Source organism: Varroa destructor, unplaced genomic scaffold (genome assembly GCF_002443255.2).
Source record: "Varroa destructor unplaced genomic scaffold, Vdes_3.0 BEIS01000002.1, whole genome shotgun sequence".
Lineage (NCBI taxonomy): Eukaryota > Metazoa > Arthropoda > Arachnida > Mesostigmata > Varroidae > Varroa > Varroa destructor.
In genome coordinates, this window is record NW_019211455.1 from 57,785,666 (window position 1) to 57,808,722 (window position 23,057).

Consider the following 23,057-nt stretch of genomic DNA (forward strand, 5'->3'; position numbering starts at 1 on the left):
TATATGTCTTGATTGTTAACTCATCCTTGTCGCTAAAAAAACATTACGTTACTTTACTTTCGATCTAATGACGTCATTCGCTAATCAAAGCACTCCGTTCAACGTGCGTCTATCCTATCAGTTTTTACTGCTGCAATTAGTCGCGACGGCCTCATAAGCGTCCTATGGATCTTGTTTACTACTAAGTACACTGGCCAACTTGATTGTTAAACATTTAAATTAACAAGACCGTGAGTTGAAGGATACTCCCACGGAACGCGTGCTGTAAAACGGTGTGGCATGCCCTTGAAAAAAACCCCGTAGGCCATAGACCCCCCGCCAACGAGCTCAAGGTGGATTGTGATAGTGCATTTTGAATTTTCACCAATCTCCGTTATCGTCGATAATCGTCGTCTGGAGGTACTCTCATTGACGTTCGTCGTGCTCGTTTCAGCTAACGCTGTCATCGTCAACTTGTGAGCGGTAACTGTATTGACAGTTACCGACCCGATAATCGTAAGAGTTATATAGAACTGGCTATCGGTCTAAGGCTACAATAAAAAGGTACAGGTCAACTAGATTGAACGAATACATCTTATAGACGTACAAGATATTGTCAACAGGCTGTCTAACTCTCCAGATAGTGGACCACTCAGTGCTGAACAAGAAGCCTAATTGGTGAAACGTTCAAGGGAATTTATATTTGGGCCTTGTATATATTGCTACAGATATTATATTATGTATGTAATGTTGCAGCAGTATCATATTCACGTCACCCTAATTGGCTTCGGAAAAAAACGGAGCTCTCTTTTTTTTATTGTTCCTCTTTGCTTCTGAAGGTCGTCGGTAGGCCTGCCTCTACTTGACTCACTCAAAGCACAGCTTCATATTGCATAGACGAACTTGATGTATACTAACTAGGTAGTAAATGATAATTATAAGGCATCGGCTTTTGTAGCCATTTTCGCTTGGTTAATTATTTATATATATTATATATATATATATATATATATATATATATATATATATATATATGTATAATAACATTATTATAATAATATTACTATTCATCTCGGTGTTCGTACACTTCCGTCTGTCCCGGCAACCGATATGTTGGTAGTGCAAATTTGGGGCATACAGGTGCTTCGTGTATATTATCTGTCATGCAACGTACTACAATGCCTCTTCTATCTAATTGGAACTTTCAGTGGGTCACTGTCACCCTTCGGTGGTTCGCGCCGGCAGTGAACAGATGAGTCTGTTGTCAACCAATTCACGGTACCTTCACGACAACCTTGTGCTTTACGCGAAGCGTATAGTGGCTAAATTTCCTGATCCCCTATCGATTGCCTACTTCGTTAATTCTGGGTATGTACTAAACACGTGGATGTAAGAATGAATTTTGGACAATAAACATCTATACTATATAGTGTGCAGGTGTATTTGAAACAAACAAAAAAAAAGTCAACTCGGGACTATCGGGAGTCATACGCTTGCCATCGTATGACGACGGCCTGTTGATAAGAATGTATATTTACAAGTGAAGCTTAGGCCAATATCCTTCTTACGGCTTTGCGTTATGCCTGACGCCGAAATTCGAAACGTGGTTGAACTAAAAATATAGCCTAAAAATAGAAGTCCGGAATCGCATGATGTGTACAATGAAGTAGAACTAAGCCAGCATTTAAGATATGACCAGTACACACAGTAAGACAACAGATATCGTTACCTGAAAGCTCTTTTGTTCATAATGCTCTGATTTAATCTTATTCTATCCACGGGATGCGCGTATTCCTCACCCGCATTATTAGCCAATCCACTCGTGCCTGTATCAATTATGGTATTATCATTGTATAGACTCCCAGACTGATGGTTGCTACCGCTGCCAAATCGCCTCCGCAAGTGATCTGCTCAAAAAAAAAAAAAGAGCAAACATGTTTGTCTAGAAGGATCCATGGAAACTTCTTAAAGAAGGTCGAGTTCTCTTGTCTCCTTTTTCAGACCCTATCTAGAAGGGCACTTAGTTAAATTTTTGAGGACTTCTTGAAGAGCATTCACGCTTTTTTTTTTTTTTTTTTTTTTTTTTCGTTTACTTCGTTTTTAAGCTCACCCTTATCTCAAGCAAAACGCTTGCGAGTAAAATGTTCGATTTTGCTTTACTCTAATGGGTGCCCATAGAGAAGATAACTGAGATAGAGCAAAAGCGACAACTACTAGAATTGGTTGACTGACGGGAGACATCCGATCGACGCCTCGATATCTCTTAGCGACTGGATAAACTAAGCTAAACATATCTCGCATGGATGCTTGTACTGCTCAAAAAAAGCAAACAGGACAAGAACAAATAGGCCGAGGAGCAGGCAGGTTTCCAATGCTGTCCTTGTCGCTGATCGGTAGACAATATCTAGCAGGCAAATATCTTTAATGCCTATCTCATGCAGCATGCCACTAAATAGAAACATTTAGCTTCTACGAGTAAACAGCGAGATATAACGCATGAGTAGAAAATGGGTTAGTTGAATTATCTCTAAGTTGGTCATGAGAGATGAACAAGTAGGTGAAATGAAGAGAAGAGGCACTTGACTGAGTCACGTTATGCATTTGGTGGACTAACGGTGATCAAGTTGATATCTAATAAAACATTTGATAAAATATATACGTAAAAAAAAAACTGTATCATGGCATAATAGAATGATTCTATTTCAGCTCCGAAGCAAATGATCTCGCATTGAGAATCGCTAAGGCTGCTACTGGTCAGAAAGACCTCATCTGTCTTGAAGGGTACGTTCTAATTTTGGTTAGCTTGTTCTGCCCACTCGGTGTGCTACGTGCGCATAATCTTTACGAACTAGCATGCATGCATGTATACGCGTACATAGCACCATTGCCTGTACCTAATAAGGCTCAAATGGACCAGGTTGAGTAAAGTATTATCAAGGTGATTCCTTTCACATGTATATAATTGCATAGTGATACAGACAACAGGCTCACCGTAAAGCTTAAATAACCTTAGCTACATTAAACGTTCTTTGAAATATACTAATCGTATTCATGTGTGAGAGGAAAAACCACTGCGTGGCATGTTGGAAAAATGTAAAGGGCAGCACAACGTTATATCAAACACTGTGCCTTTAACTGCGAAAAAAGTTAAGTTTCCCATTTCAAAAAAGAGTTCCCATTTTTTTAGTACCTGACTGAATTACGCAGCGCAATCGCCAACGAGTGGCAAGCTTAAGGGCAATCTATGTACGTATCTGCGCGTGGCCACTTTGCCACAACCCGCTGGATGGTACCTAGATCAGGCACCATAAGCGGTGCCGAATAAGCTGAACATTACGATACTGAAATAGTCAGCGCATAGCATTGTATACATTATTGCAGTACGTGGACGTTGTATAAACGTGACTATTTGACTCTTGGGCGTCACGTTATTCTATTGGCTGAACTGAAAAGAGCGCGTTTGTCACTCAGCTGGGATCGTGTACGTGCTGCATATCGTAAGGTCGGGCACTAACGATAAACATGTTATTACATCTAATTCCAGAGCGTATCACGGACACCTGCAGTCGACAGTCAGTATCAGCCCATACAAATTTAATCGAATTAAAGGATACAAGCAAAAGAAACATGTTCACGTTGTAGGTACCAATCTACTACTATTTATAATGCGCATCGTATACTACAACACTAAATTCTGAACTATGTAGGATCGTAAGTCGACAAGTGCTGCCGGCTTCCACGAAAACCTTTTATCAGTTTGTCGAACAAACCGTGTCAATAGAAGCTATTATTATTATTATAGTTAGCTATGTGCTGCAGGATAGCACGTCACGCTCTCTCCTATAAGGCATGAAAGTATTCATCTTTACAAATGGGAGATATCACATATTACATGACTTGCATTGACTTCACTCTAATCATCAATATACTATATTCCAACCTGCATCCTCAGGGCCCGCTTCCATGCGAATATCGAGGAAAACATCAACGGTCACAGTTAGGCCCTCAAGCCAACATTGGTGAAATGTACGCCGACGAAATTGGACAAATCTTGAGAAAAATTGAATCCGAGGGCCGAAAACCAGCAGCATTCATCTGTGAAAGTCTTATTTCATGTGGCGGACAAGTGATTCTTCCAGACAACTACCTCAAGTAAGAACAAATCATTTCTTCTACATCGTCACTTAAGTTATATCTGCGAAAAGTATGGATTTGTAAATCAAACGAACCGTTCTTGCAGGACCGTATACGCTAACGTTCGAGCTGCTGGCGGGCTTTGCATAGCAGACGAGGTTCAGACTGGTTTCGGGCGAGTTGGCAGTCATTTTTGGGCCTTTGAGTTACAGGGAGTCGTCCCTGACATCGTTACGGTAGGAAAGCCGATTGGAAATGGTCATCCCCTTGCCTGCGTTATTACTACCCCAAAAATAGCGCGCGCTTTTGAAGCACAAGGCGCGGAATATTTCAACACTGTACGTTGCTTTATACCTTTCGCTTCAAGTTAGCATCAGATTATAGCGACAAAAGTACCAGTACAATATGAAACTAATGTTTCACTTCTTATATCTATTGGGTAACCTTAGCGTGTTCAATAACACCGCGTAACATTGTTACATGTGGGGCTATTCTATTGTGAAAATAGTTTTTATTTCTTAGATAAAATGTATAATTTCATTTTGCTATGTATTTTAACAAAATGCCCCTATTATGAGGATTCCCTTTCTTGGATTTCTTCCATGTGTCGTTACAGTACGGAGGCAACCCCGTATCAATGGCGATTGCCAACGCAGTCTTGAATGTCATTGAAGACGAACGTCTACAGCAACATGCCCTTAATGTCGGAACGTATCTAATTCAGGCACTTCGTAAAGTACAGCGTCGAAGATCACTAATAGGGGATGTCCGAGGAATAGGGCTCTTCGTCGGTATAGAGCTTGTCAAGGATCCTCAGACAAAAGAGCCCGGAGCCGAGGAGGCTCTCTACATTTCTCGGCGTTTTAAAGAAGTACGAAAACCTTCGATTAACTGTCTCGGCAAGATCTCTTTTCATATATTTCAATGACTAGCATAATTATTGCTGGCAGTGAGAATAGAGTGTCTTTGTATATTTGTGTAGGCATTATCAATGATCTCAGCTGCTTGTTTAGAGGAAAATTTTAGCAACTGGAAATCGTTAGCGATCTAGACAATTCAAGAAACTAGGTATGACCTCAATTATGTTTTGTTCTCAATGTTGTTAACGTTGGCTTTGTGAAATTGTAGGAACATTGTCTAGTTAGTACAGAAGGCGAGTGGAACAATGTATTGAAACTTAAACCTCCGATGGTGTTCACACGAGATAATGTTGACACCATATGTGCTCTCCTCGACACATTTCTCGCTGAACTTGAACGGGGAGCCCTTTCTCAGCGAAAAAACAGCACCGTAGAATCCAAGGTTAGTCGTTTCATAGCAAGAGCAACAATCTTTTTTAAGGTAGCAATAATAACAATATGAAAAGGCTGCTGAAACCTATGTTGCTTCTGCACAAAATGAAAACTTCAATTTAAAAGCCGTATTAATTGGAAATACTTTGAGCCTTTTTAATGGTAGAAATGATCTAACAAGATGCAACGATGATTTGCTTCCAGTCATGCTAACTTTAGCCACACATGGCCTGTTTTCATACTCCAGGTCGTGCCGAAGTCTTCGGCTCATGCGGAAATGATGCGATCCACTTCAAAAGATGCCAGGGTCATGTAAATGCTTAAGTCGATGGTTGTTGTTATCGAATTACTATTGCATAATTATAATAATCGTTCAACCTCCGCAACGTCTGCACGATAGGCGGGGCATCTAGGGTGATCCCAATAAGAAATTCCTACAACAAACTTTTTTGCTGCTACATGTTTTATCTTACTCTGAACTATTCAAATCTAGTGCCTTCGATAATATGTGTATTAAGTTATTTTGCCTCAGCACAAAGTGCCATCGTTGTTACGGTGCGTAGTTGAAAGTCACAGGCGACATTCCAGCAAAAGGTGCTTCATCTTATATGATGTAGTTATATATTCCTATAAGTATCTTATCTAAAAATACGGATTTACCTATGCCATTTGTTATATGTGTATTTGCTGCAAACTTTTATGAATCGAGGAAATAAATGGTTATTGTTACTGCAAAAGGTATAGTATTCCGCAGTTATCACAGGTGGCGATGTGACACAAGTTGCAAAGCCAAAATACATCACACGTTTTACATTGCATCGATTACGTCTTTGATTGCTTTCAACAATATGTTATATAGTAAAAACACAATTTTCGTTACGGGAAATCGCTTGATTATTCCTCAACGTACATAGAAGTGAGGGCAGCATAATCATGTCAGTGACTCTGAAAGGAAGTTAAAATTTTTTCCAACACTTGAAATACTTACCCTTATAATTGCGATTTTGAGGTGGCTATCAATAGCTTCCACTTCTTGTTTATTTGCCGTATAAATTCGTCTTGTGGAGACAGTTAATTCAAAGCGAAAGTCATGTACGTACTTTATTCTACTTACGTTCTCATAACCAAGATTGTATCACGGATTTCAGGGCAAAGGCTACCTTACGGGCCTTGCATAGGTAACAGCCCACACAGAGAACAATTCACTGTTACAATAAACCGACTATTGACAAAAAATAACCAAATAATAAAATACAGCAAGAAAAAAAAATTAAAGACGAGTCATTTTGTCTTTTTTGCGAGTATAAACTGGTCGTTTTCTAGATCTCTCTAAACATAGCTTTATTTCGTAACACATATGTATAAAACTACAATGAGGAAGAAAGTGACCAAAAGTACTTAAGAAACTGAATGTCTCGTGTTTTCTTGTCTCTTTGTGGACCAAATTCTCCTCAATTCCGGAACAGTTCCATGTGCACATAAAGTCTGCAAAATAAAATATAACCCTTGATAAAATTATATTTCCCGCGGAAAAAACATTTGATACTATACATATGCCATGTGTATATTAAATACCTCAAAAGACTAACAATATTAAAACCAAAGCAACGAACGCTGACTGCCCCTGAAGTTGGTCATTTACCTTTCCTATTGTAGTTCACTCACCCTTTTCATCCGTTTCTTGTCAAAACTAGAATATTTCTAAATTATGACAATACATTATCGTGCTTTGAGTGTAAGCTAACGATCACACCAACTGGTTTTTCGAAGTGTATTTCAAAGATCAGTATACAAGTTGTACAGAGACTTAAATATATACATGGCTAAACTAATGGTGAAACATTTTCTCTGTTTATCAGACATCGATTGCCTTTCATTGCCATATGGATTTCTTACTTAAATACGCTTCAGTAAATGATTTCCTAACGAATCTTGTTTAGTCATGAAGATTCTAACAGGCGGAGTTGTTCTTCGGAAAGCTTTGTATAATCTACAACAATGTAGCTTACATTGCATCGAGTCTGCTGGATGCAGCCAACTGACAGAATTTACACTGACGCTAGCTATGGTGACAAGTAACTCTGCTAATAGCAGTGCAAAACGGTTCCGTATCTGTGACAATCACTTTATCAATTGCTTTATTTCGATTTGTAGAAACATCATGAGATGGTGATACGAAGAACTTTTACATGCCGTAGTATTTGAAACTATATAAACAATATTTTTAAATAAATAAACCGGACACATAAATTACCATATTATTATATATCAATAGAAAGCTTATAGTAGATTTGCCAGTGACCAGGGCTCATTTCGGGTAATGCTTTAGCCGGATCAATACTGCGTGTTCATTAGTCCACGTCGTACTCGCTGGAATTACTATGTTTTGCCGACGACCGAGGTCACTCAGCATTAGTATTAAAGGATGGACCAAAATATAAGTAACTAAGATCAGGATATAGAACAGGTAAGAAATATGGAAAATTTTATCGAGCCTTTTTCAAAATATCTATGTTAGTGGGAAGAGTTATAGATATTTAGCGCACGGTACAGAAGAGAGAAGAAATATCGGTCGGCATTTACTACTATTCTCATCCTTATTGCGCTACAATGTTATTAATGTGAAGGTTCGGGCCCCTCGTATGTACATACTCGCAACAATGAAATCAATGAGAGTACTTGTGCCGCAATGATATTTACTACGCAATAGACCAATATGGTTCATTTTGGACCTGTCGCTAAAAGGTTTCAATTTATCCGTAACAGCCCCTCTAGGTTTTGGATTTTATGTCCGGTATTATGGTCATTCCATCAGATGGTTGGTTTCCAACACGAAACAAAACCTGTCCATGCCCGGGTTCGATTCAAAACTACAAAGTTACCCTAAGGTTAGCAAGCAAATACGTTGCCCAGTAAGCTATCACGAGAAGCTCCGCCATCCACGCAGCACGAAACAGCCCCCTAGTGTACACTAAATAGACTCATTTTCTCATTGGACGCTCTATTGAGAGTTATGAGTTTCGATGTAACGTTGAAAAAAGGTCAATTGAGATGGTATCTATAGCAGATCGAATAAAGAATGCAGATGTGACGCATTTTGAGATTTTCATAAACAAAGAAAAATACTTGATATGCTGTTTAACATAACTGAGAGTACTACGAAACGAGGCTTTGTACTGAAGCTCAAATGCTTACCTTAAATGATTATCAATGACCAACCGTAAGCACTATAAACCTACAAAATGATGACTACTAATATGATATCCTATACGTACCTTATTGTTTGAAAACAAAAATATTCTCTTTGGCATCAACTATTTAGCACATTGTAGCTTAGTAGGTTTAGACGTTTAGGTAGCTAACTACCGACAAAACGAGGCTACAAGCTCCAACTTCATTTATTCTTATATATTATGCCACCATCTGTCTGAACTTCATTCGTAAATAAAGACATTTTAAATAAAAGCCCCGCTCGTGTTGTAATTGCAAGTGGGGTTTCCCAATAAGATCTTTATCATTCCTTTGTTAATGCTTTTTTACCCCCTTCTTATGCGTTCACGCAGACAAGAGTTTCTACAAGAGTACGATAAGTTCCCGCCAAAAATTCAAGCACTCCATGCGTGTGTTGTCTTTGGCGCGTCATCATCCTCGGGTCGGTCTGTCTATACCGAGACTAGTGACAAAGGAAGGAGGAGTGAGAAGGAAGAAGGACTACTCGTCTGCCGAAAGCTAATCTGCCAGTTTCGGCATTATTACTATTATTATAGTTGAGTGGTTATCTTTGTTTTAATTCCAAACGAAGCTCAATAGAGGTGTGAACATAGCGTGTCTTGTAGCTATTTGCCTTTCTTGTTTCCGCTGTAAAGGTGTGCGTACGGGAACTGCTGTTTCTCTAAACACTAACTGAGTTACCGGCCTACCTCAGTGAGACGTGGCTGTTTTACCTAGACTGTAGTGTTTGTGTACTACCGACTGTTGTTTGGATTGCTAAGGCTGAACAACAGTACAACGACAGGAAACAAGTTCTATTAGTAGTAGTCGTAAACATAGTCAGTCTGTATGAGATTCTGTTGTGACAGTTGCCGGGTCGCAATCACCTGGTGCAACTGACGCTTCCCTGTCTCGTGTATTCGTTTCGGCGGTGTGTGCTTCGGCGAAAAAAACAGCACAACCAAAAAAGAATAGAACATCCCTAGCAAATATCTAGGAGAGGCTAGAACGATGTCTGCCGATGCGGAAAATGCGACAAACGACGCCGAGTTTGCTAGCGGCGATGTTGAAGACGATGCCGGCAGTGGCGTGATGATGTGTGAGACATGCTACAACAACGCCAGCCAGCTTGAGGCTGATGCTGAGGACGCTAAATGTGATGTGTGCGATTTGCGTAGCCAACTGGCCGAATGCCAGCAGCAGGTGGCCGACCGCGATGCGCGTATTGCCGAACTGGAAGCACAAGTGTCGAACTCTCAGGTTGAAGCACGCATCGAAGAGGCGCTTGAGCCTGATGCACGACCCCATCTGATGGCCATCTCGGATGGGATGTTCACAAAGATGCGTAAGTATCCACACACCATGTTCGTTCAGCTTGGTCGAGTCCCACGCTCGTTTTGGCGAAGCAAAGCCATCGACGGCGTGAACGGAATGACCGAACACCTACTTACGGGGCTGAACAACGATCGTGTAGATGGACGTAAATTTCACGTGCTCTGGTTCGGCGGCTTGGCCGACACCACGCTCGAAGATTATGAGCGGACAAACTTTATCACTAAACTACAGGAGGTACTCGAGAAGGTATATGCACACGACAAATGCAGCTCGGTTACTTGGGCCACGTTGCCTGAGACAACGTTTAACGCCGAGGCGAGGGAGATCAACGAGCGTATGGCCGCTTGGATGGCGGACAAAACCGACATCCGACTCCTCGACCTTCGCTACATTTCACGCCGTGAAGGCACCATGGAGACGAACGAAGCAATGTGGACCCCGAAAGGCGGACAGCTGATTGGCGAGTCGCTCAAGAAGTTCCTTATCGAACGGCTAGAGTTGACAGAAGCCGAACAAAATGCGATGGAAGCATCAGCTAAAGAAATGCAGATGTTGCGAGAGAAGAGAGCCAAGAGGCTTCTGCAGCTGGACGAACGACAGCTGCGTAAGCAACAAAAGCTTGCTCGAGCTGCATTGCTCAAGGCCGGACATCCGGTACCTGGAGCAGCGCCAAGACAGTTCGTTCGGCGAAACGGACCCCCGGGGGGCAAAGCCACCCCGTTCATTAAAGGCGCACCGCCACCAAAGAAGTTCCTTCCACCTGGCGCAAATGGTCACAAGTTCGCAGGTGGCCCTCCAGGTACAAGTGGTTTCAAGGGTAAATACCCGAAACCGTATCTTGATCGGGCGGCGGCCGCGAATTACGAGGATAATTCTTCAGCTGCTTACGATCGGCTACCGGCATCAAGTAGCCGCGTCGATCCCGACTATTTGGAGGACCCACGCTGGAGGAACTCAAAACGTGCTAGGATCTCTGACACCCTGTATGATAACTACGACCGCTACCCTCCTTCGAATCGAGTCGAACACCGAGGTGGTGGGGCCTACGCCGATGCTAGCCTCTATAGCCGTCGGGACGATCCTTACCGGCGATCACCACCGAGGGCCCATGCCAGTGATCTCGCTTCACCTCTTATGGCTGCTCAGGCAACGGCCGCTACCTATGACAGACCTTACGGCGCTGGCGGGTTAGGGGATGATATTCGCCGACAGGCACAATGGGAAGCTTATGATAGGGTTGCGAGACACTGAAAACGTTCGTTGATTATAGGGTTCTTACGGAAGGCGGGAATTTACTCATTCAGCGGCGTACAATAGATCCCTTGATAACAAGAGCTCTGTAAACGAGCTGCTTCTGAAACGTAAAAGTAAGGCCAAAGCTTGCGTTTGGCCTAGCGAGATTACTCAGTTGTCTATCTAACACCAGATCATTAGAGGTTTGACAACCATTGACGTAAATTGCAATGCGGAGTTTTGTCTCTTTAGGGGAATCGTTTTTCTAAGGCCGTGTTAGCCAATCGGTGGCCGTAAATTGTAAATCTTATTTTGCTGCAGGGCGATATCATCGCAAAGTCTGGTGTCTTCAAGATACCTTAACATAGGATAGTTGGTGACACTTTTCAGGTTTTTCTAATTTCGTTGAAGATCCAAATAACGTGGGCGACATTAAATAATATAAACGAGTTTTATAGGGAGAATTGACTTTACCAGATATTCGGATTTTGCAGCGCGTTTTAGACAACTGTATTTAACTAACATGCAAATATCTATAAACATATAGTACGAAAAGCACTATTGTTATACGGCTTATAAACATAAAATCCACCCATATGATTGTATACGACAAATTAACAATTTTCTTTTGCTATTTCTCGAAGCAAAAAAAACATGTTGGCTTGACATTAAGTAGACTGCAGTATTTCTCATTAATTACAGTGATCATGACAGTAAGGTAATGAAACGAAATAGCTAATCCTGGAAAATATACTGCACATCCTACAGGTATCGAGGAGGTGCTCCAAAACCAGAAGTTAATTAATCTACCAGAAGTTCTAGATAACATCAAGAAAGTTCAGTCCTGGCAAAAAGGAAAAACACAATATTGCATGGAAATATAACAATAGTGCTGCATGGCTACCGCACATTTGAGAAGAAACATATGACTAAAATTGTAAACGGGAGCGCCCCTCAAGGAACAAATGGTGACAGTACTATTAGCTAACGCACGCACGGATGGATCACAAATTCCGTATCATATTGGATTGAAGGGGTACTTCACAGGTAACAACGTGGTGTTTTCTGAGAATCAGTTAAGTCAAGCGACAAGACTGAGGATAGTACGTTATGAAATAAAGATTATTGAGCATTCACTGATGTCGTATTCACTCGTGTATTTGTTTTAAGTTAGGGCTTAGCATTAAAGGATGACGAATATCCTTTGGTAAATATCAATCAGATGTTACTAATTAACATCATATGATATGAGCGTCATAAAATTAATAAATTTCTTCCCGAAACATATGACGAGAGAAGTAAAAAGAATGTGATCATCATACTAGGATGCATTGCTAATAAATATATTGGTACCTTATTGAGGCGTTCGGCGTCATAAAAAAACCTGTTCCTAGAGCTGTAAATAGGACCCCGTTTATATTGACGAGCGATCCACGCCGCCAACTTAATGCCAGTATTTTTTTACCAGTGCGAAGATGTTCTAAGACATTTAGCAAAACTATATATGTATATATATATATATATATTTAAGAAGTTCTTAAAACTGTGGCTCGAAAACTCTAATAGAATAAATATATAGAGTTGCTAGTAGATTATCATACAAAAGATAAGACGAATTAAAAGAACAGTGAAGCGGAAAGGGTGCGAAAATCATTTTGTCGTGGAAGTGTGTAGCTTCCTCAAATGCAAAAACGCGAATAGGAAGAGTAGCATATATTTCTAAGTCAGGTACATACGGTTAAACGTCTTGGTTCGATTAATCAATTACCGCGGAAAAGCACAACCGCATGCTTTAAGGCCAAATATTTGTTGCCCTTTTCGCTTTCCCATCAGTTGCATTACATGTGATCCACGAACGTTGCTGTAAAGTTCATACACTCAGATGCTTCAAAAGTGACTGCATTTCCTCATTCAAGCTCAGTTGTTGTTTTTTTTTCTGGAATTCATAAACTCATTATTGTTTCCGGCAGATTCTTGTGAAACTTCGACTCTAGGTTGCTTTTTTAACGAATTGCAGCATATTCCCGTTAATATTTATGTAAGAGCTCTTATCGGCAATTGCTGGAGCATTAGCTTGACACAAACTTACAACTATGGTGGGATAGAAGGACTTTAGGTTGTCGGTCACTTCTTGCTTGTTTTTGGGAGTATTGGCCTGCATATTGATAATTTTTTTTATTACCAGTATTTTTAAATGCGTACAACTTTCTAAGCCGTTCTTAATAGAGAACTCGAATTCGTAATCCCTGTCCTCCTTCTACACTCAAATACATTAAAGCGGCTTCATTATCGCATACATCAGAAAGGTTTTTATTTCCGTCGCAGGTTTCCTCCTTTCTGGTCCTTACATGTGTATATCAATGCATACATCGAAATGATTTTTAGGGACACAATCTTCATTTCAGTTCTGCGTAGTAGGTAATGGCACGTAGCTAAAGCAAAACCCTTCTTGGATTGCAACCACTGTAATAGGTAGCCGCATTGTGTAATGGAATGGCCTATCCTGTATGACTGATCCAGAAACTGATCTTTAAAGGCACCCGATATATCCATACATGTGTTCGAGAAAGGCTTTGAGAAGAAGGTACGTTGCATATACAATTCAAAATGAAGCTATTATACATACAGAACTCTTGCCTCGACCGCCTAAGTGTTGTGGGTATAAAGCGTTATATAACAATAATAGTAATAGAATACCCTTGTAAGGATATAGTATTTTGCGATAGTAAATAAAGTGATATAGTGGCAGTAAATTCGTCTTGCTCTAGCAACTACCTATTGGTGCTCAAACCTCTGAGGGGCAAACCTTGTCGGGACATTGTGCACTTGAGGGAATCGATATCTTTATTAAATCAGAAACTGGGCTTAAATCGGCACTTCCTTATTAGTAAGTGGATGATGCAAAAAACAGAGTTGAATTTATTGTGAAAAATGAAATACGATAAACACAATTCACAGAAATAATAAAAAATATTTTTGATTTCTGCATGACTTTAAAAAGACAGTAAGACATTATTCCTGTGTCGAGAATCTACAGGACACCTATCTTGTGCTTTCCTTCAACGCAATTCGGGAAACCTTCTCTCTTAGCCAAAGATGCATAATAGCACATGCGAAGCCATACGAATTACGTGACAAGAGTTGAGAAGTAAGAGAAGTTCTTGAGGCAGGAGATACATGGATAAAGCCAAGGTCCAAATCAGGATTTTCAACGAGGTGAGCCGTATGACAAGCGGAATTTGTTGTGGATCCTGTCAGAAATAAATAGTTGATAAGAACTTAACAGCTGTTTGCTTCTAGAATATCGTTGTCGCCTTCGTTATGCCGAAGTCGACACAGACCAGCATGGTATCATGTGAGTCACAGAACTTCTCAGCGAATTTTTCTTAAGGAATTGATCGGCCTTTGCAATTGGGTAAAAGATAAGTCTGAAATAGATGAAACTGTTCAGAATGTTGGTACACTACGTTCCGGATGAACTTCAGCAGCCAAGAAACGCTATCGTAAATTTATAGCAAAACATGCCAAAAATCTATAGGACAATCGTGTCGCGAACTTGTCATCAGCCAATCAACTGCATTTGAATATGTTGTAAATATGCAAGTTACACTCCCACCATAGTACATGAAGTTATCACCAGTGCAGTACTCATTAGAATGGTAGTCATTTTAAACATCTACTACAGGAGAAAGTAAAGGATGGAGAAGGGGAAAAAAGGAAAAATATGTTTTCGAACAAATAGCAATAAAGGAGAGTGACTGTAGACTATTGACGGGGGGCTAAATTGGGAAAGTAGTGTAGCAACTAACAATAACAGCTTTACAAAGGGAAAATTGGTAGAAACCGGAAGATTAATAACTATAAGTAATATTATTGACTGCATTCACAAGTATAAAAATGACAACAATAAGGAGACGAGAGAATGACACTAACAGAAAATACAACATTACTGAGGTAATTTTTCTTACGTTAAGAATCCGCTATGCGGCGTCGGCTTGCCCGGCTTTAACTATCAAGCGAAACACAATACTAAGATCACTCTTCATATGTAACCGACCCATATAGGCCGTTACTCTGTGTGGGTATATAATACGTAAGAAAACCGAAGTGACGCGCGCTGCGCCCAGCTAGCGGCAAGCGACGACCGGCAGGTGCACATGGCGCCTACACGTATGCGAGCGACGTGCGCTCGATGCAATTACACAATAACGGTACAACAGTCTCACAGATGTGGATAGGATTTCGTCTATGTACGTTCGTGTAACTGTCGAAACACATGGAGGACGAACGTGACACGGGAGGAATATCTAATACAGGGAAACATATCTTTAAACGTTTTTCCCATTTTACGCCCGGTACTTAAGCCACTAAGCATTACATCCTCGAAATAAAGTGTATTTACGTTTGGATTAGAACCTAGAATACAATGTATCCTTGAATTTAGAAAGCAAACACATTACGTATAGTGTTACAAAAAGACTGGTGTTTATCGACAGACAACTATTATTAAGTGAAAAGGAAAATTACTCTCTTTATTCATATATATATATATATATATATAAATTAACAAACATTTTACTTGGTCCTCTAACGTCTTTTGGCTCAGTTATGGCCTTTAAGAAATCCAATATCGTTGGGTTTCTGGCCTAGACTTTATCTTTAAGGCAAAGGGGAAGCTATTTTGGAAACGAAAAAAATTCTGGAACAATGGGACCGCTTTATTCGACCTATCTTTTTGGCAGATTTTTATCAAGATATGCTTTTACATTACGATAATAGTGCGCAAATTCTCCGTCTTGTGGGATCTAAAATTTACCACCTTCACCAAAGTCGTTTCGAATCCATGATAAAAGACATTTTTGAAGTAAATTCGAGCAATTGGTACCTATTGTTTTACTATTAAAGAAAATGGTCAGCCTAATCCTTTACTTGAAATGCCGCAACACCCAGCTTCTGGTGAATTTACATGATGTTCCAGTGCAATATGCAAACTGTCAGTTAGTTAGTAACCGTAAATATGTCAGTTATTTGTGGCATATGATTAGAATTTAACTTTATCACTCCAAACACCTTTTTCGGATATGCTGTTCACATTTTCCAAGTACCATCTGCAAAACCGTCTTCATTGATAGCAGTCGTCATTGTGGAACTGTAACTTCCCCGTTTATAACGTATTAAAATGCAATGGATATTTAATGAACCAAGGCCAAGCTCATGAGGTAATTACCTCACAAATTTTTGCGGTGTTTAGTTGTATCCTTCTAGTGTTGTTTTTTCGCTGACAAAGTCCGTTGATGTCCTTGGTCTGCCAGAAAGTCGCCTGTGGACTTCTTAGACAGCTGTAAACTTACATTTTATCCGATTATTTGTAAGATACATAAGTGGATCTGTCTAAACTTTCCTGCAATACTGCTTTTCTACTGTCGCTACATTTTCATTAAATCATATGTAAATCGAATTCCTTTATTCAAATGTTAATTTTGACACACCCGTTATTCATAATTGATTACACCCTAAGAAGAACAGTTAGAAAGTTATGACCCGTTATTTCAGGCATGATCGAACGCAGAAACCAAATGCCTATCGCCTTAATATCAAATAGTTTATTAGTAGCTCTTCGTCACCAATTCTTTGTTAAACGGCGTCTATTAACGATTTCTATCACACGGTATGTATGTTGAATAAATGCAATATTAATTATTGCATTATTAGTTATTTTTATTAGAAATTATTAGATATTTATATAAAAATGTTAGCAAGATTAAATGAAAGATTTCTTTCTAAAGCTAATAGATGAAATACATACATGACCACACGCAAGTTCCCTATCAAATGAACTTCTCTAGTCATGCTTTTAGTAAGTATATGACTAAATATGTGACGTAACATTATATTAGATATTGCTTAGCTCTCCCTTAGGTCATAGTTAATTCTAAAACGAGCTATCGAAGGGTCTTTTACACGTTTATCACAACTTCAATGTGTGTCCTTCCATCATTGACATTTCGCGTAACCGTAATCAAACCATTTCGGTCACTTTTAGCGTCTATTCGGTCGTTCCAGTCGAACGATTTTAATCCGACCCGCTATGTCTAGACGTGCAATGCCTGCAGGTAGCTTCGCGTTACCTTTTGTATTGGTGGAGACACGTATTCCCTTCGCATTATTTCTTTATTCTAATTCTCTGAGGTCAATATCACCGCAATTAGCGCTATTATAGAATGTTATCGACTAAATATTACAATTAGGCAGATATATTTAGTATGTAAAATGCTAGCCGAATGTTACGTTTCTTAAGGGGTTGTAAGGTTTTAGTTGGACTCCCTGTATTTATGGTTCCAACTGATATTTGTAAATAGAGCCGTGTTCATCGATACACTCGACGCTGCCCACCGTTTTGCTAAGTTATAGAAACTGAGCTATTTAGTTAAAACTGGATATTTGATTGTGGGTGTGATTGAAACCCATCATTTCATGCACTGCTCTTTTGATCGTCGAATGCTAGAACCGCTCTGTTGCTACTACCCTATATAAGCGCCATCGAATGTTAGCAGATATCAGTTTTGTCGATTATCGGCATCAAGGTAGTACACACCAAACCGCTCAAGGAAGCCTGCAAAAAATCAAAATCTTTTTGCCAATCGCAGTCATATTGGCAGAAAACTGATTTTAGAAGTTTACTGGTTAGTCCTACAAAATTCAGGACAGGACTGTAAAGAATATGGTTTCGCACTTTGGTTCGGCTGCCTGGCGGATGCTCATTTTGGCTATGGTGCTATCACTGATATCGAACAGCATCATTCCATCTGTCCATGCAAAGAAGTTACTTAAACTTGCAGCTGCTACCGCAGTTATTCGAGGAGGACCAATAATTCCTATTCTGATACGTTATCCCGTACGGACGGCGAAAGAGAAAACCGCTCATGACCCAATTGCACATCACTACCACCACGAATTGCATGAAATGTGGTAGAACAAGGATGATAACTCTGTGTGTATAATGTAAGCGCACTTCTATGGGTGTGTGCATCCAGCATTTTCCAGTATATCGCGTTTATTTCTATGTTCATCATCTGCGTGTCCTGCTGATTTTTACACGTTTCATTTTGAGTGTACGTGGTAGTTGTCCGCCTGTGTGTATGTGTTTCAACGTATTCATAATCATTATTACTCATCGAGACCCTAATTATGCTGGTAATCGTCTGTTAATCTAGTCACTTATATTAATACACAGAATATCATTCTATGTCATTATAATCTAATTTATGTGTTATTATAGTATCTGTGGTGTGTATATGGCTGTTTTTATCCTCTGTATCAAATACACACCTTGTATTCTGTCCACATGAGACGTTCCTTTTGTAACTATTTTGACTTGTACAGTGAATATCATGTCAATATATACGATGTATTTAGTACGTTTTTTGTCTCCTATTTTTGCATCTCATTTTTATCGCAACCACTAATTACTTTATTGATAACCTTGAGGAATATTTTTAAATGTTGTGTTTCTCATAGCCTCTGAAAATGTCGAGGACGGAAAGTCTTTTTTGATACAGCTACCTCATGGCGTTTGTTTTTAAATACTTCTCAGCCAATTTTGCTATCTTTTTGGAATTTCAGTAATTTAACCACATCGTAGTAGCTATGTACGTTTTCTTTTCAGTTGCTTCTTAGTTAAGATCCGTCGCATCAGTTATGGTGACAAACTAAGCTGTACGTACTGTACGTTGAAGCTCTGCAGTGACGTACTAGCTTCTACGTGACTCGCATAACGAGTGCGAATATTCTGTGTAAAAGCGAAATACTTATACACAGGTAATTTCATTGCTTAAAGCTCTGCACATTCCAAGAAACTACTCTTCTGAACAGATTAAACAATATATGTTATAGAAAAAATAACTCGTATTTTTTATTCACACTTAAGTGTACCTTTGATTTATTCTTTATTAAAATGTACATTTCTTTTTACCCACAACTGCCTTACAGATCAAATACAAATCTTATATTATTTTGTCGTGAGTTATTGAAAAAGTTAATAAAGATTTGTACAAGTTGAAACTATTGGGTTGTCGGAAAAATGTCAACGAATATGTTGTAAACGTAAGTAGAATTAAATATTTCTTAAGAGTATACAATCAAACAAGGTATCGTTTTGATCGATTTCCATATGCCATCTTTTTTTTTTGGGTAACATCATAATTCTATCACAGCATAACTTCTGCGGGTTATGGGCAAAAAATTATAACAAGTGATTTTTGCGTCTCTACATTAAAACTAAATTACTACCATTAAAGAAGATCTGTAGAGAACGAAAAGGATAGTCTGGTATTGCGAATTTCAGGACGTATTACAGTTTCCCGACTAAGTTTCCTCAGTTTGAACGGAGTAGCTAAACATGTATCGTTTGGCAATGTCATGGCGGAAGACTTTTGTGACTCATTAGTTCCGGTCGATTTTTTTTAATTGCTTGTTGTAATCTTCTCAGATAGTAGAGGTTTGAATCGATCGTCTTGTCAAGCGAAAGCAACATAATGCACAATTTCCTTTCCAATCCCACCGAACACATAGTATCACCTTTACGTCAGTCTGGGTCTAGCCATAAATTATAGAACACTTTTATTTGCAAAATTTTGTTAGTGTTGTATGATCTATTTTTCATCACTTGTGATTGATCATTTTAAAAATAACTCGATCTTGGTACGTTTCTATAGAATTTCGCAGATAGAAATACGATCGGGTAAATTCTTTAACGTCAATTCATGCGACACCCGGACATCGAGACTTTTTTATAGCTTGCTCTTTTTAAGTGGCTCAAAAGTGCTTAGTGTTGAATCCGTGGGTCGTTTTTTTTCTGATAACGTATAAACAGCACACATTTTAATGGGCCTGGGCACAACCTGTATAATAATAATAACCTTAAGCGTAATAAAATTGTTAAAATTAGCTTTTGCAGAAGTCGCAATATGTCCTTAAAGCTCTCTATCTTAGATCCGAATAAAGACATGCCAACGACGTTATTACGTCTACCGGCTTTGAAATTAATTAAATCTCGGCTTTGAAAGGCCACTAACGCATATCTGACGCACAATATTTAGATTCGTGATTTTAAAGCTCTCTAGTAATAAAAACAGTCAATACTTTTTCGACAACCCAATAAGTGAATTTTGCTTTGATTTAACCTGAAAATCGTAATTTTTCGAACCTCGATTGTGAAAAATGTTTTCCATTTTTGTCTTAGACATATGATTACAAAACTCCCCTAGAAATTGTATCAGTGCTGAGTACAATTATATTAAAGCTGTGATTTATCACAGTCTAAGATCTTTGTTATAGTAGTAAGGTTCGACCGAAGTAAAGCAGAGCAGCAACACAAAATGCTAACTTTTTAAATATTATCGTTCTATTTGTACTGTTCAAGATACCGTACATAACGCTTTTATGTAAATACCTACTTTACATTTGATGATATTAGATTTTTCAGTCAACCTTTGCGTTACTCTTTTTTTTTTTATCTAATGCTTAAACAAAGACACCGGCACCCTATAGATCCGCGTCGAAGAGTCAAGTAGTGGTTTACTCGGTCAAATTATTCGCAACACTGCACAACTTCTGTAAGTTAAGTGAGAAGTTTTGAAATTAAACAGAAAGGGAAATGACCTCCGTCTTAATGACAATTTTACATCTTCCAGTTAACTATATTAAACTCAACCACGACATTCGAGCTTATGACTGTTGATTATGCATCATATCCAAATTTGGTTATAATAATTTTACACTCAAGAGGAGCCACTGTTGACATCGAATCTCTCCACTTTTCACATATACGACTTAGTTGCACTTGCACCTGTTGTTATTATTATTATCATTGTTAAACATAAGCGTTGCTGAACGGCAGAGGTTTCGACCGTCAGTACATTAATCTAGTCTTCCAATTCACCGACCAATACGCTGCACGACCCAATCTTTCTGACACAGTGGACAACGGGGATTCTGAGTGACCCAGTTTGACATGCAACAATTGTGAAACGAGTGGTTGCATTCTCCCCAAACGATGGCACACGCATCTTGGTCGTTGTTTTTCTTCTCACTGCTGCAATTAAGGCAGACATCTGTTGCCAAGCAGTATCGATCAGAAACAACAAAATAAAATTATTATATATTAAAACGCCATGAATCCTCCACCGACGGTAACGATTGTGACAGAGGGGGCATAAACAGCGTTTATATAATGACGGTACAATGACCCGGCGTCCAGGCATCGATAAGACGAAACAAGTAAACGAAAAATTGAGAAGTGGATTTGATAAAGACGAGCCATGTCCGCCATTTACATGAAAGCGAATAGGTCAACAATTAGAAATAACAAATTTTAGACTAACGTTGCTTTTCCGATGAGACTCGGCAACTCTAATAATCTATATGGGTAGCACCCTCTTAGTTCTTATAGTACTTCTTAGTCTAAATATGTATAATTTAAAAAAAAATGTTTAATCTATTTCGAGAAGTTAATTTTAACTACCTTAATTTTCACTGTTGCTTCAATGTAGATAAATGTCTAACAACAACAAATACCATTTTCTTCAAAGGTCTCGGTTTCGGTTCAGAAAACACTTACCCATTACTTGAATACGGCAAATGGCACAGACGTCACATTCGACATCCCAGCTCCACATCGCCACAGCGTTCCATCTTTTTAATACGAACATTTTGTCTGCCTTAGGAACCTCTGATGTGTCTAGTACATCATCTTCGTCAGCGGGACGCATCACAGGTGATGTGGGATTGTGGCCAGACATCTTCAGATTACACTTCGGATTAGAATCTGAACGATAACAATTGTTACCAAATCTGCCAGATAAATGAATAATGTTTTCTATTGTTAGTAAAAGTATAGCAGCTAATTATGACTAATGGAAAAGGTCGACCACGAAATTCCGTAAAACTTCTACGTACAGATAACTCCGGCCTATTTAGAATAGAATAGACTTTTAGTTGAGATACACACGTTTCAAAACCATTTCAACTAAATTTGTCAAAAAAAAAATCGCTTCGTTATATAGTATATTCATAGTGTGTGAGTTAAAACTAATTTATATATTAATAGCGATGCAACAGGCTATAATAATGACGGTGCCAAATTTCCTGCTAACATGCTATATCTTAGTTAATAAGTTACTGCGTACTGGTCAAAAAAAAGCGAAAGCTTTGGTTTTTATATGCTGTACGGCTATGCCAAACTCAATAACCCTCAGGTATTGACAACTAGAAGCGCAGCTGTCCACGGCACCGTGACGGCGTTGAACGCTTCCTATTTACAGACACAAGGGTGCATCGGTCTATTGTCCTGACACCAATTTAACCTCGCTTGTTCGAAATGGTTACAATACATACCTATATCATTATTTTTTTCAGCCATAATTTAGCGCAGTTTTTTTTCAAACATTGGAAATTGATGATGATTAAACTCTAATCATTCATACACCAAAGTTACGGAGAAGTACGCAGAAGGACCGTTTTAACTATAAAAAATTCAATGCATAATTTTACCTCACAACACTGTTAGCACAGTAAAAACTCACACAACTGTGTCTCTGTATACTCCGTATACTACCTCTATGGGATATGCGTAACAGTAGACAACTTTAACGATTACCAGCAATAATTCAGCCGATTTGTAGTCCGTTTCCTTGCTGTTCGCTGCGGCTTGATTTCGATGTTCATTCTATTACCTCTTATTACCCTAGCTCGTTCTGCCCTCGCATAGCAGACGCTACTTCATGATGAGAGAGGACTGAAAGACAACCCCGTCGATGCTACAATCTCGCTCTTATGGCGAGCTCAAAACGTAACACTTTCTCAGTTTATTATCCA

General features: G+C 39.1%; 2 protein-coding genes and 1 long non-coding RNA gene across 8 annotated transcripts in view; 1 reads left to right on the forward strand and 2 right to left on the reverse strand.

Moving 5' to 3' along the window:
• LOC111244905 (5-phosphohydroxy-L-lysine phospho-lyase) overlaps positions 1-12,330 on the forward strand; it is a 16,760-nt gene extending 4,430 nt beyond the window's left edge. Inside the window, exons 4-12 of one of the 3 annotated variants that reach the window (XR_015322489.1) lie at positions 1,188-1,347; positions 2,686-2,760; positions 3,524-3,617; positions 3,932-4,131; positions 4,220-4,451; positions 4,730-4,984; positions 5,242-5,415; positions 5,653-9,171; positions 11,952-12,330. Coding sequence is in view for 2 of the 3 variants with exons in the window: in XM_022792451.2 (XP_022648186.1) it covers positions 1,188-1,347; positions 2,686-2,760; positions 3,524-3,617; positions 3,932-4,131; positions 4,220-4,451; positions 4,730-4,984; positions 5,242-5,415; positions 5,653-5,721 (1,259 nt within the window). In the remaining variant the exon portion in view is untranslated. Of the gene's footprint in view, positions 1-1,187; positions 1,348-2,685; positions 2,761-3,523; positions 3,618-3,931; positions 4,132-4,219; positions 4,452-4,729; positions 4,985-5,241; positions 5,416-5,652; positions 9,172-11,951 lie in introns of those variants that run through there. The other 2 variants (XM_022792452.2, XM_022792451.2) reach the window with 2 other exon arrangements.
• Positions 6,175-15,421, reverse strand: LOC147758055 (uncharacterized). Of its 2 annotated transcripts, none has more exons than XR_015322491.1 (3): positions 15,152-15,421; positions 12,920-14,434; positions 6,175-6,890 (listed from the first exon to the last, which is right to left on the reverse strand). It is a non-coding gene; the product is annotated as an uncharacterized LOC147758055 (long non-coding RNA). The 2 variants fall into 2 exon arrangements; XR_015322492.1 differs by having other exon boundaries at positions 12,952-14,434; positions 15,152-15,420.
• Positions 15,422-19,068: 3,647 nt separating this feature from the next.
• Roc2 (Regulator of cullins 2) lies at positions 19,069-22,980 on the reverse strand. Of its 3 annotated transcripts, none has more exons than XM_086981985.1 (3): positions 22,840-22,980; positions 21,802-22,034; positions 19,069-21,295 (listed from the first exon to the last, which is right to left on the reverse strand). In XM_086981985.1, exons 2-3 carry the CDS (start codon positions 21,980-21,982, stop codon positions 21,120-21,122), a joined length of 357 nt encoding a protein of 118 aa, XP_086838111.1. In that variant the 5' UTR covers positions 21,983-22,034; positions 22,840-22,980; the 3' UTR covers positions 19,069-21,119. The 3 variants fall into 3 exon arrangements, with proteins under 3 accessions (XP_086838111.1, XP_086838112.1, XP_086838113.1); XM_086981986.1 differs by having other exon boundaries at positions 22,734-22,874; XM_086981987.1 differs by lacking the exon at positions 22,840-22,980 and adding an exon at positions 22,798-22,816.
• Between the last annotated feature and the right edge of the window lie 77 nt (positions 22,981-23,057).